Source organism: Corvus hawaiiensis, chromosome 2 (assembly GCF_020740725.1).
Source record: "Corvus hawaiiensis isolate bCorHaw1 chromosome 2, bCorHaw1.pri.cur, whole genome shotgun sequence".
Lineage (NCBI taxonomy): Eukaryota > Metazoa > Chordata > Aves > Passeriformes > Corvidae > Corvus > Corvus hawaiiensis.
The window spans coordinates 39267317-39282162 of record NC_063214.1 but is presented as its reverse complement, the minus strand read 5'-3'; the positions used below and the strand labels follow the sequence as shown (position 1 = coordinate 39282162).

Genomic DNA, 14846 nt, shown 5'->3' with positions numbered 1-14846 from the left:
ATTCTCTATTTGAGCCCAACTTAGTCCCATTCTCCTGGGGTATAATTTTTTTCTTTAATAAAGTTTTCACATTTTAGAGAAGTTCAGGTCAGATAGATGCATCTACTTTAAAACAGGAGGAATATAAGAATTTTAAGGCCATATTCTTAAAGCTCTTTGAAGTTAGGGATGTTCTTCTAGCTTATATTTGTGGAGTATTTATGCCATTGGCAAATTCATAAGAAATTTTTCAGGGTTAAATCTTATATCCTTTCTCAGACAGTGTTATTACTGTAATCCCTCTAGAGTGAAGTAGCTGCAAAATCCATAGAATTTGACCTATGTGACTAGAGTAAATGAAAGTTTGTGATTATCTAATTTAGACCATGTCATCATCTACTTTTTTTTTCTTAAAATTTCTCTTGTAGAGTTTCAATGTGATCTGTGCTGAATAGTCCTTCTAGTTCTCTAGAAATGGCTCTTTGCAATTTGACAACATTTTCTCAGTGTACAGCATAAATTTATCTAGAGGTGGAGGTTCAAGCTGGATGAGGAATGTTGGCTGTAGGCTGAAACTTTTTCAATTAGAAGTTTTCTGTTGGCTAACTTCATTTTTAGAGATCATTTTTTCTATAGATTTATGGATTGCTGTGAAAACATGGAGAAAAGTTTTCCAGATGAAAATTTCTCATTTCAGGAAAAAAAAAAGAAAATGTCCTATTGAAATGAAATTACATTTTGAAATGTTTGATATTTAATTCCATTATTTCATGACAGAATAGCAGTAACAATACATAATTGTGACAGACAATGGAATGCTATGACATGGCTTGGCTTGATACCATTTTTCATGAGTTAATTCATGAATAATGAAAGTAATACAGGGTTTTAGAATTTTTTAAATGTTCTTCTGTCACTTTGTGCAAAACTTAAAAGGACCTGATTTTCATTCGAAGTTGCTGTGAATAAAGTAATTTCAACTGTGGAATCTGCTCATAAAGAAAAAAGAAAGTCTAAATTTTTCATCCATCTCTTATTGTTAGGAAGTAGCATTCAAGGTATTACACACCAAAACTGGACTGAACAAAGAAGTTAAACTACTTAATTTGAAGTCAGCTAATCCATTTCTGATCTTTCCTGATGCTTTTAAACTAGGTTGATTTTCTGTTCTCTTCAATCCATGAAGCTTCCAATGAAGTCAACAGTGTTCCTCGGTTAGGACCACGAATCAACAAATCCTATTTAAAATAATTGCTCCCAGGGGCAAAGTGTAAACTGCTTTTAACCTGTTGTTTTTCATTCATAGCAGAAGCTTGTCTGTCACAGAGAGGGCAACTCATGTGCTCAGCCCCTTGGGGAGGTTTTATTGAACAATATTGACCTTTGCTGTTTATGGCTGTTGTGACATAAATTCTTCAGTGACATAATTCCTGTCTCTGCAGCAGCCCTTTTATGTTAATCAAACAGAAATTTCAGCCTGCCTTGTTGTCATCTGCTCATAGAGATGATGATATTTGCCCCTTTGAAGGATAAAAGTTTTAGCCTTTGTTCCAGTGCACTGAAGAATGAAAAAGCATAAAGTTTTGCCCACAAGGGGATCTTCTATGTGATCACAGGTATTTTCCATTATAGAACTGAAACTGAGGCATAAATCTCACAGTGGTGTAAATCAGGAACTGCTCAGTTACAGTCCCTGGCTTAGTTCTGATCACCTTTCGTAAACCTAGAGTAACTCCAATAAGGTCAATGCACTTACTTTGGATTTCCTTGGGATCTAAAAGGAATTAGAATTTTATCTTAGGTGTATTGGCACAAAATTGTGCAAATAAGCAAAGCAGGATTGAACAATGTTTTGCTTAGAAAAAGAACAAAATGTTGGGAACTACAAAGTGTTAACAGATTTGTAAGAACACAGTCAAGAAGAAGTAGGCAGGCACAGACAAAGTAAATGCAAGTCGTCAATTTAAGCTTGGCATTTTTACACAAAAAACTAAACTAGCCACTTTTAAGAAAGGAGTTAATACACTATAAGTTTTTTTTTTTTGCAGTAAAATTTCTTTTAAAACTTTCCACCATCTTTTTCAACATTAGCCATGAATTCTTCATTTCACATTGCAGTTCAGTATCTTGTTAACTAAATAAGTTGGTTGGCAGAAATGTTTGTGGTTCTGTGGTATAAAGTTGTGTTGAAATGATTCAAGTTAAAAAACAAAATAAAATGCTACCACAGACCATGCTTTTGCTTTTGTTTCCAAGACCAGTAGCATGATGGTAGACCCTCAGTAATTCATGACTTGTTTACTTCAATTCCTTTTTCTCTACTACTTCCACTCCACCCTTTGCATCCATTCACACACTTTATGGAGTAAAATGTAGGCAAAGCTCTACTCAGTTATATCACCTTTTTCTTTTCAATACTTCATGTAGTTTCTGTTTTCAAGGACAGAAATGTTCAGAGATGCAGACACTTATTGTCTGGATTCTTTCTAGTCTGCAAGAGACAAATTCTGAATTTCTGATGATTTTTACAAAGAAACTGGTCCACTTTTCCCAAGGAAGCTTTATGGCGTTCTACACTGCATTAAGACTAATACTGAACATACTAAAACTTTACTATCTTAGAATCATAGAATGGTTAAGGTTGGAAGTGACCTCAAAGCTCATCTTGTTCCAACCCCCTTGCCATGGGAAGGGATGCCACTCACTAGATCAAGTTGCTCAGGGCCCAAACCAACCTGGTCTTGAACACTTTCAGGGATGGGGCAGCCACAGCTTCTCCAGGCAACCTGTGCCAGTTCCTCACCATCCTCTGTGTAAAGAATTTCTTCCTAATATCTGATCTAAACCTTCACTCTTTGAGTTTAAAACCACTGGCCCTCGTCTTCTCACCATCTGCCCATATAAAAAAAATATATCTCCCTTCTTTTTATAAGCCCTCTTAACATACTTGGAGGCCCCATTAAAATTCCCCCAAAGCCGTCTCTTCTGCAGGCTGAACAACCCTAGCTCTCTCAGCCTGTCTTCATAAAAGAGTTGCTCCATCCCTCTGATCATCTTTATGACTCCTCTCTTATCCTCACTCGTACTCCTATCTTGTGCTGTTGTGCCCTTACACAGTTCCTTGCAAACCAAAAGATCATGGACATGAAAAGTAGATCACATTTGATTCAGCTGATATATGATATTGTAGAAATATATTTATTGATAAATGTACAATATGTTATCCTTGCTCATTAGCAATTTTGCAAGATTCAAAAGAGTTTAGTAGACAGATATTAAGAATTTCTTTTAGTAAAGAACTTATGTTTACTAGCCAATTAGGAAAATTCAAAACAGGTTAAATAGCTAGATAATTAAGATAAAACATCGAAATTCTTTTGGAAATTATACTAAGTGCCATTTTTGAGGGATAGCTCAATCCATGTTCCTTGGACTTTGGGAAAAAGTCTGCTGTGGAGTTCACAGTGGAATGATGTAGACATAACATGCCAGCTGGCAGCATTGTCTTTCACCCTTGTTATCCAGCCTGGTCCCTGGAAGACAGTGAATTCCAGGGCCAACATGTGCCCCCCCATGGCTACATGGTTACGTATGGTTGTGCACAAGCAGATTATTGGATGTTCAGCTTTTCTGCTGTGCTGTATTTACTTTGCAGTGCCTGGTGCTGACTGAAGCAGGAGACAGTATCTCCTAACAGACGGACTTAGGGTCTGATCTTGTCTATAGTTTCTAGTTTGTTATCAAATGCCTTTAATGTGGTTCTTTCTGTCTGCTGCAGTTCCAGGTGAAAGCATAACTTTTTCTTTCTTTTTTAGTTAGTCTTCATTAAATCAACTCAATCTTCCCACGGTTTGAAGACTCTAACCCCAGAGAGAAACAATTTACAGATGGAAATGGCATAACAGAATAAAGCATGTTACCTTCCAAAGTGTTTCGGAAACTGTAATTGGCCATTTTATCCATGGGTCCAGATTCATACTGAGTCAGTGAAAGGCAAAACTCAACATCAGCTGAGGATGGGAGTCTTGGGGTTCTTGATTTGTCGTTGTTCCCAGGATTTCGCCTAATAGGCCCCTCGCTCGTGGCACTGCATAAAGCCTGTTGGCTGTTGTACTCTTCAGACTGAGTGCAAATTACCTGCATAAAACACTTTCTATTAGAGGAATTGCAATTACAAAAACAAAAGAGCCAAAAGAAGTACTTCGAATAATTTTTTTAAGAGCAAAGAAAATGTACTGTGTAATAAGTTTGTTTCAAGAGTACATATGATTTTTTACATTTTATGTGTATGATTTTAATAAAAGATGGTTATTTCATTGAAAACAGTCCTCTAATACAGTGCATATTCTGAAGTAATACACTTATCTGTATCTGAAACTACTCATGTGGGCTAAGGCATCAAATCTCATTCATGCTCTTGAAAACTCACTGAGGCTAAATTCAGTGTTACCCACCAATGCAGCAGGACACAGAGTTAAATCTGCTGCTGACGTTGCTAAAGGGAGGCTTTTTGGCTGCAGAAGGCTACTGAATAAAGCCATAATCACGTATTTTTTTACCCCACACAGTAAGAGTGGCAATTGTTGACTTGAAATATGAAATAAAAAGTTATTATGAAAATATCTCTGTATGCTTTGTCAGGGTAAATGGGCACTTACTTTCTCTATGTCTCAATGATGCTACATGTGTGAAATGGAAAAAGTTGTTGCTGTACTTCCTAGAAATATTGCAGAGATGAACATGTATGACCAACTGAAATACCATAGGGATGGATATTGGGAAAGGATCTTAAACAGAGAGCTGGATACAGATGTAAAATACTTCCAGAATCCAGCATCATTTATATAAATTTTCTGGGTTCATAGACAAAGTCCAATTGCAATGACATAACAAGTCATTATTTGTCAGTTGATCTGTAGAAGCTGCCAGTCCAATTTGAGACTCCTGGAAGAGCAAGGCAGTTCAGTGGTGGGCCTATGATAATGAAACAGAACAACAGCTGCTCAAAATTCCCAGAAGTTGTTTTGTATCCCTAGCAGGTAAGGCTGAGGCTCTGAATCAAAGTCACTGTCTATTGTTTTTCTTTCCTCCTGAAAAAAACACCTAAACAAGTAAAACTCCAAACCACCCGAGACCCCTTTAAAACACAGGACTCTGCAGTTAGCAAGTAATCAATGGGGTAATGAGAAATTTGTATGGAAAAAGAGTAGGTCTCATTAGTGAGTGAGACATCGTGGGGGAGAAAACACCTAACATTGAAAGCTCAACTTCTTTTATCCTGAAGGTATATTTCTATTTCATGGAGAAAAACAATGAACAAGGAGGTGAGTGAAAGCAGTAATCTCTGCTTTGAATGAGATGGAAGAACATGTGATTCTCTGTTGATGAAGGAAGTGGGTGGGAAATTAATTTCACTTATACTAGCCAAGTACAAATGGTGAGATTGAATCAACACTTTAGGATGACCTCTGCAGTCAGGGGAGAGAGGCATCTCCTGAGTGTGATTCAGCTCTCCCAAACCAGATGTCTGGTAGGTGAGATGTACTTACCTCTGGGGGTGCCTAACTCTCTCCATTGACTAAGTCAATGAAATAAAATGAGTAAAAAAATCAATGCAGAAACTGTCTCTGGACTGCAGTTAGCAAGGGAAGCAAAATTAAGAGCGTTCAACTTAATGCTCTGCTTCTGCATTAGGGTGGGATGAATCACACCCTGGAGGCTCAGATGTGCTTCTGAACTAACTAAAGACAAAGCCAAAGGCAAGTTGATGTGCTGCTGAACTAACTTTTGAACGAGTGGAAGGAGATCAGATGAATCCTTTTGTAAGTGATTTGACAACAAATTCACAGATGATGTTTGATGAAGCTGGTGATAAAACATAGAGTCCTTAAGCATCTGGAGTTCTTCAATGATAAATTTTCTATGAATATGAATATCATGAACAAATTATTCTCATCTTTTTGGGGGTATATAAGAAAGCTTACCAGAGAACTTTATCCTTAGACACTGCTCTGTTAGCTGCAATCTGTGCGTGTCTGTTAAAACTACTGAGGTGCTCTTGGAGGCTATAGGTAGTTTTCCAGCAGAGAGTTGCATGAGCACATTTCCCCAAAAGCTCACCAAGTGGGTTAGGATTGTACCTCTAAGAGGGACTCAGGTCAGGAATGTGCCTCTAAGGAGTCTTTTCTAAGAACTTCCACCAAGAAAGGAGAGGTAGCGACAGGGAGAGGCCCAAAGTTATAAACACAAGCCATAGCTACAGTGTTGTTTTTATGTTTGGTTTGTATTATTGACAGAGTTGATTCTCATTAGGAGGAACATGGACAATTCAGGAGAAGCTCTAGTAATTTCTTTGTTCATAAAGATGCACCATTCTGTGTCCCTAAGAAGTACATTAGTGATGAAGGCAAATGTTTCTTGGCTGGTGATGCTCAACCTGTTTCTCAGTTGTCACTTGGCTCAGAAACTACCTATGTGTGGATTTTCTTTCTCTCTCCTATGGACTTTATCTAGGTTCATATCTCCTGGGTTCTTCATCCTGCCATCTCCTATCTTTTGTCCTTTCCCCACTGCCCTGGGGATATATCCCTATTGTGTCTTAAAGAGGAATTGCATGCTCTGTCCAAGATGCAGTTTTCAGATATTCAGATAGGGAATCTTCAAGCATGAGATCAAATATATTTCTAAACAAAGAAACTTTCCCCCTTTGTTCTGTTTATCTATTTCAGGGGGATTTAATGTAATTGTTAATGTCATGAGGGTTATAAATCAGAGCGCTATTTTTTTTTTCCATTTATGTTTCAGTGTAGCCTTTGTTAACTGTCTGACTAACTAAATTCATCCTAAACAGAAGCCAGATGCCACAAGGCATTTGGTAAATCATGGTCAAGAAATGCCAACATAAGTGCCAGGAATAAAAATGCTTGTCTGTAACCTTTTGCTTTTTCTTTTTCTGAACTAAAAATTAAGGCTTGGTCATAAAATTAAGCAGGATGCTTTTCCAGAAAGATTTAACCTAGGTGATATTAATTAAGCATCTATCCTGAAACGATAATTTGTTGTTTTAACTGTCATGTGATGTGTAAGTGATAATAGAACATAGATCAGTCAAATGGTTCTTTCTGGATGTAATCTGCATAAAGGATACATAAAATGGGTCACATCATTGCCTTCTTTTCCTTCAGCAGGAATCTTTTTACTATAAAGATGTTGGTTTAAAGCATGATTTTTTTCCCCTTTTAGCACAGTCCTGAGCAAATTTCTCAATTCATCCTGGACAAATCCTCAAATTCCAGCTGCACCTGCCTGTGTGAATTCCTCAGTTCCAGGGAAACTGTTCGGAAGATACTCTGAGGAAAGGATTATGTAAATAGTGAGCTGAGCAAATGCCAGTAGATGGCAGTCCAGAATATGCAGCACTGCCTCTGGACCTTGTAGCACCCAGCAAAAAATATCCCTCTGTGCACTGCAGCTGAGATCTTGAACAGAGCTCTTCGGAATGTTTCTTAGAAAACAGACTGTAGAGGCTGTCTCACACCTTTGGCAAATGGGAAAGTCTTTTGTCTTTTACTTTGCAACTGCATGCACAGACCAGGCCCTGTGACAAAATAAAGGGAACTGCATTACAGAACACTTCAACAATGTTCAGTCTTTTGCCTGCTGTCTCTAAATTCAAAGCTTTGGGGAATTTTGTGACAGATTTCTTGGGGTTACTTTCGCCTATTAGATCTGTGCTCATAAGGGCATTCAACACTGGTAATATATACCTGAATGCTTGGGAAAAGAGGATTCTCTGTGGTATTGAAATAGGTGCTCACTTACAAAGTGATCCGAAGTTCCTCAGTTTGTTGGGGCAGTAGAGCCACTCAAAGGGCTAATCCACACCTCTGTGTCCTTTAGAACTGGTTCCTTCCTCTGCTTGTCTTCTGAGCCCCCTGAGCAGGGATCTGCCCCCCTCCAGAAGCTCTACCAGCATATTTTCATAGTGTTGAGCTGCAGATTATATAGTCTGAAAGAACCACTTCAGACTACAGTCAGAGCAACCACTTAACTTGCTGATGTGTGCCAGCCACAGAGATGTGATGTGACTTCATGGCCTTCCTTGACACCTCCCCTCACCTTGCCTTGTCCTACATGAAGTCTGAACTCCTGATTTGGAGCCTTGGGTCCTGTTATGGAGCCAAAAGAGATTTTGCAATGATTCATTGTCTTTCTCTGTCTTTCTCCACTTACTCTCACAACCTTGCTTGGGAATGTCATTAAAGCACAGGTCTTACACTGGGTTTAAAACATTTGGCAGCTATAAAGAGGTTTAATTTTTACTCTTTTTTTGGCTGCATTAGGGCCTGGCATAATTTAATCCTAATTAAGTGGAATCCAGAAGATATTTACTCACCAAACTGGGAAAATGCAAGGAAATCCCCAGATACAAGCTGTAATTTGGGACCTTGTTTTTATAGGAGGAACTTTGAAAGGTGCTGTATCTGTAGCAGACCTAAAGGGTTTTAAGAGATTATGTATATTTATATCTGGTTCTTCATGTACTGCTGAATATTGGCAGGAATGGAAAAGTTAAACAGGCAGAGGACTGAAAGAAAAGAAAATATGGAAAGCAAAGCTTTGAAGAAATTCTAACGTCTTCTAAAAGGGTAAGGTCCTTAATTGTCTTTCTTCCCCTTATGGAACATACATAAACTGAGGAAACTGTGAAACTCAGCTAAAAGGAGATGAGACCAACATGGACTGACAGCACTGGAACTAACCAGGAACCTTCAAGGTATTTTCTCAGCCTTCAGTAAAAGCTGGCTGAGTTTCACCTTTTTGCTTGGAGGCAGTCCAGAATTTGGGGGGTAACCTACACCCAATTAAGCACCTCAAAATGGTGCTGGGCCAGAGTAGAAAACTCTATTAACAAGTACTGATGAAGTATTCGCTAACACCTTCTGGTCTGACAGGCCGTGATTGCCTGCTGCCTGGCTGTCTCCAAGCTGTACCATCACTGCTGCTGTCTCCATGTCTACTGTGAAATCACTCAGACACCTCTCTCTAGAGAGAGAGATGGTAGGCTTCTTCTGCTGGTGAATTATTAACAAACCCCAGTTTTAATGAAATTAATCTAGCTATTGATTTATACACCTCTGAATGTGTATGTTCTTTATCTTTTATTTCCATGACTCCTGAGCAAGCATGGCTATACACTGGTGGACAGCCAAGCATCCAGGGACCCAGCTCCACTGTCACCCACACATGACCCCATGGGCAGCAAATCACAGGGACATAGAGGCTGAGGGTACCCAAGTGGCTGCTTCTGCTGTGCACAGATCCTGATATCCTCCTGCTGTGGTCATGAGGTGGCATGTGAAGAAATACCTCTTCCTAACAGGAAATGTTTCAAATTTATAATCCATGTAGGCATATCATTAGAGAATAGAGTTCACAAACTATTTCTTTATATTTACCTCCTGCATTTGGGCTCTTGCTTTTTAATGTACCAGCCTGTACCTGGCATCACAGCTTATTAAGTTGCAAAAAAAAAAATAGTCATTGAGTTTGTGAGTTCTTTGGGTGTCCACAAGCAGATGAATGTAAGTCTTTGGTTGATTTAAGAATAAAGAAGTACTGGCTTCTGGTGTTTGTATTTCTGAAAATTTCCTGCAGTTTTTAAAGATAAATGCAAAATAATGTTTCAAATGATGCTGTCAGACTATTCAGCCAGCAATACAGCTCCCTGATAAAATGTACTTAGAATTAAATAACTATGTCTGAATAGCAGAATTCGTATTTCTTATGAAGTCATGTTTTCAGGTAATGGATCTAAAGTAGTCATTATTAGTTCAGAAGCATTTTATCCATTTTCTATTTGTGTAACTTGTTTCTCTTTTGTAGTAGCTTTGCTTTTGTGTAAGTGGTTCTTCAGGGTGATATGGAATGAAGTACTGAGGGAAATTTTCCATGCTTGCAACAAAGAATTGGCAACAGGCTTACCCCAGCACATCCAAGAGCAGCCAGCTCTCCACGTTATGCAATTGCTTCTCTCAAGTCTTAGGAGAGACAGAAGAGAGGGAGCTGAAGTTGGTGGTGTTTCCTGCTTACCACAACAACAAACTGAAATAGCACTTACATTCTCCAGCTTTATTTTCTTCATCCTATGTCTAGCACACTGTGGGGATTCCCAGACTCTAAACTACCAGCAGAAAGATTCTGCTTTTATTTGCAGTAGGCTTTTATGCATTTGCAACTCCATTGACTTCAGCTGTTTCTCGAAATTAGTCCTGTTGTAGAAGACAGAATTTCGTCTCCTACTATCTAGAATCATAGAACAGTTTTGGTTAGAAGGGACCTTTAAAGGTCAGATAGTCCAACCCCCCTGCCATGGGCAGGGACATTTTCAACTAGTTTGTTTTTTTTTTTTTTAATAAATCCATTATCTTGAATAATTGTAGAAAAGATCACTAAAACAACAACAACAAAAAATCTCTCAAAATGTCATGGAATAGCTCCAATTCCCATACAGTTTTCTGTTAAGTTGACATGGAATTGCAAGAATTGTAAAGCATTAGTATGTCTCATGCAGCCCTAATGCTGAGTGTAACATTTGAATCATAACAAACAAGTAACTGAAAACATGAGAAAACCCTTCCCACCCACCCTAAAACATGAGATAAGCAAACAAACAAATCCAGTAAAGATTCCTGATAGTCTTTCTGGTAAAAAAGAGGCAGGAATCAGAAGTGTCACTTAGATGACAAACATGAGAATAATGTGGATGGATAATTCACTTAGCCAAGTGGTAACAGTAGCATGTTGAAGAAAAAGTAAGGTGAAAGCAAAAATTTCTGCATGTATCCATGGGTATCCATGTTGCCATGGCAACTCCTCAATGGAATAAAGTATTTTCTCCTTTCTTTGGGATTAAAAAAAAAGGAAGAGGGATGCTGTTCTGCGAGTAGGCACTTTACCTTTTTTAAAATAAATCTAAACCATTTCCTAACATAGCAGGTATTGTTTTGTTTTGCTTTGGAAAGAAACTTAAAATTCTAAAAAGGAGACCATATTTTTGATGTGCTACTCAAAGGTTTCTCTTGCCCTCTTTTTATTTCGAATGCTCATTAAAAGCCTAAATTCCTTCACATTTCTGGATCCTCCTTTTTTTTTTTTTTTTTCTTTTTTTTTTTGTACTCATGCTGTTTAGCTACAGAGCTTAGATAATCAGAGCATTCTGCAGCAGATCCGTGGCTGTTTTCCGGTTCAAGCTAAGGCTATTTTTGTTCCCTTTTGATTTTCTAGAGTGATCTCTTACTTTGTGCTACTTGAAGGAACTGTATTGACTGTTATTCCCTATTAAGCAGTTGTTTAAATTTGGATTCAAGGTTAATAAAAAATATCTTTATCCCAAACTCACTGACTGAAAATGCAGATCTGTTCAATCTTTTTCATTCCTTCTCTAGATAAGACGGGAGAGCCATAAATAGATAGAAGATATTAGAGGGAAATAATACCCTTTGAAGGTAAAGTTTTTGCTTATTTTGGAAATTTTGATAAAATTTTAACATTTCCAGAAGTGGCTGAAGAATACAAGTGATAAGCACTTTCAGAAATTATGTGGAAAATGTCAGCAAATTACTTAGGTGCTCTTACCTATGTACACTGACACTGAATGAGTTTTAAATATAGCATATTTTTTATTCCTGCACCTATTAAAGTTACACAAAAATATCTCCTTGACCAACTTGTTCCATTAAAAAAATCTTTATTTTAAGAATATATTAGTGGGAACTAACTTTAAATAAAAAATTATAAACCTGTTTCTTAAATATATTAATTGCTTCTAATAAATTTTCTGAGCAGTTATTACCAGGATGGAAATATTTTAAGAATCTTGATACAATTAATAAAACCTTTGTAAAAGAAAATGAGCTAAATGCAACTATCTGACAACTGCATGTCTTTCAGAAAATTCTGCCAGCAGCTTGCTGATTTCTCTGTATTACCTGCCTCCTGCTACCTTGGTTATCTCATCCTATATACTGTATTGATAGCTCCACTTGACACATGTAATCAGTGCAATTCTGGTTTCATTTAATCCACTTTACCACATGTACAATTTTCACACAATCATTTATTCAGCTCAGTGCAGAACAACATAAGATCCCCTTCTTCCTGATAATGCAATCTAATTAAGCTAATAGAGTTGATGCAGATTAAAAGTGTTAGAAATGAGAAGAATCTTAGAAAATGGGATGAAACTGTATGTTTGTTTCTGAATCTATTTTATGGCTATGCCTACACTAAATTAAATGTCTTCAGGAAATTTCCCAGACACTGAGGCCAAGTGACATCAAAAAATCCATGTCTATGTCAGTAAAATAATTTTAGTCTCATAAACAGTGTCTCTATGCAAGCATTCTTCTGGGAATGGTCCCTGAAAAGTACCTGTGTGAGGGAGAAAAAGGTATGCCCGAGAGTAGCCTAAGTTGCTCTGTTCCTGTATCTCCAAATGCTTGAATTTAGAGATATACACACCCTCTATTATTCAGAGAGCACAAATCAAGACTAAATACAGCCCAACCAGCCCAGTAAGCCCAGTTGGGTGCTGATTTGTAATATGCCAGAATATCCCAGAGCTGCCTGAATTTGTCTCTGGTAAATCACTGAAACTGCCCAGCCTTCATTTGGGCTGCTGCTACAGAAATAAATAGAGGATAGATTTAGACGACCATAATCATAGACTTCAATGCCAGAAGCAACTGTTGCTATTGTCATGATGGAGTGTGTCTATTGAAGCTAATAGACCTTTGTCACTGTATTTTAGGCAATGTGGCAGTGATGAGCAAGAGACAAGAAAAAGCTCTCAGTGTCAGAACAGCACACTATAGTTCAGCTACATGACACCTTATCACTTATGTATATATGTAATTTCCCTGTGCTTTCTGGGCTAATTTGAAGTGGTTTTAATTGGCAGGAATTGCTATTGAGTTTGCCTCTCAGTTCCTCTGAGCAACAGAGATTATTTCTGCTATTTCTTTGAACTATTGTTGTGAATTACAGAGCTGATTCTTCTCTGCTCTAAAGGTTTGGTTTACTTATTTGTCTGTTTGTTTAACATTGAAAGCAGGTTAGTTTAATTTGATAGTTTTTAACTCATGGATAGGAGGAATACACTGGGAGAGGGGTAGAGCGCCTGAAAACCCTTTGCTTCTATTTCCATCATTCAGTCACCTATTGTTTTGCAATGGTTGCATGCTAGAAATTCATGTGCATAAATCCTGCTTCTTCTGACCTGACTGGCACACCAGAACCAAGCATGTTTAAGCTGATAAAGGCCATATTTGGACACTAAGGCATAGCTTTCCCCCTTCCACTTTACTTTTATGTTCTTAATTAAACAACCTAAATCCTACAGTCAGAAAGAAATGAGTCAAAGTTACATATGAACAGTTCTAAATGAAGGCAAGGTCCACATAAAATCTGACTTGCTTTCTGGTATTGCTTACTTTCTCTCTAGTAATATCTAAGGGCAGGCAGTGTGACTAAGCTCCCATTTTGTGCACCTCACCTATGTGCCTAAAATCAGGTAGGATAATTCCCTTCCTCTTTCCTTGGCTGGTTCTTACCTGCCACGAGGAGAAAATTGATGCTGGGCTGAGCAAATTAGGGTTGGTGGGATGTCTGCCACCCATGTACTCATCATTGCAGACCACACAGTCCTCTGCATCTCGCCAGTCCCAGTAGGGGATGGTGAAGTTCTCATCACCTGTTATCTTCTGGATCTGACGTTCCCACATCAGCAGAAAGGCCCGATGCCAAGGCAGAAAACCGGGGGCTTCGTGGGCAAAATCGATGTCCCGCCACACATTGGAGCCACCTAAGAGTGTGTCTCGAGAGGCGTAATAATGCATCCACACAAAGAGATCGTACACGTTGATGTCTCTGAACATGGGGCTGGAGCCATTGTTCATCTGAGTATACGTGCCAGTAGCAATAACATAGTCCTGGCTAGGGATATTCTTTGCCAGGTTAAGATAGGCAAGAAACTTGTTCTTCTCACTGGTGGTGAGCTGGAAGATGTTTCTTCTTGTTTTCACTTGCCTTTCAGTGCAGTTGAACCCTGAGAAACCAAATTTGCACTCCCCACAGTTGTATCCCATGAAGTTGCCTTCACATCTACATGTCCGGTTGTAAAATACAGAGGGCCACTCCTCTCTGTCATCCACTCCTGAAAAAGGGAACTGTGGTCCCAGTGGAGCCTGAGAGAGAAGGATGTTCTGGCAGGACCCTCGGCTGGAAAGCTCCCCACAAGGGGACCCGTCTCCATCCCAGGGGGGACAGCATTCCTTGCTCAGCAGACTCTGCACGTTCGCACAGACTCTGGGGAACTGCCCGGTGGATGGCTGAAGGATGACTAGCAGAAAACCCAGGGCAAACAGCAGCATACTGACAGAGCAGCAGGAAAGCATCAGCGTTATGCTTCAGTGCATGGAGTGTTCTCTCTGACCCCTCCAAAGGCCTGCGTGTGAAAGGAATTCCTCCCCTCCACCAGGAATGCTTCACTGCTGACTTCTGCTACAGCACACTCTTCAATGTCCTTCCCCATTCCTACATGAGATGCATTTACACACAAAATACACTTCAGGGTTAATCTCATTATCACATGTTCTAGGTGAAAGCCAATTGACTTTCCCCCCCTCCCTCTACAAGTTTCAAAATACAGGCATCTATTATAAACTTTTGCCTTCTGCCTAGCACATGATTGCTTTCCCATGGCAGTTGGAGAGGAAGTAAAATTAAAATTTGGGCACAGAATCAACTGTAAGTTCTTAGGATTCCTAGTTTGTTTATATGCTTTAGAATAAATGGTTGATTAAAAA

The 14846-nt window shown here is 38.7% G+C and overlaps 1 protein-coding gene across 1 annotated transcript in view; it reads right to left on the bottom strand.

Moving 5' to 3' along the window:
* Positions 1-14564, bottom strand: part of TYR (tyrosinase) — a 41977-nt gene extending 27413 nt beyond the window's left edge. Inside the window, exons 1-2 of the mRNA XM_048295521.1 lie at positions 13593-14564; positions 3900-4116 (exon numbers count right to left, since the gene is read on the bottom strand). Coding sequence (XP_048151478.1) covers positions 3900-4116; positions 13593-14435 — 1060 coding nt within the window. The 5' untranslated portion in view covers positions 14436-14564. The remainder of the gene's footprint in view (positions 1-3899; positions 4117-13592) is intronic.
* Between the last annotated feature and the right edge of the window lie 282 nt (positions 14565-14846).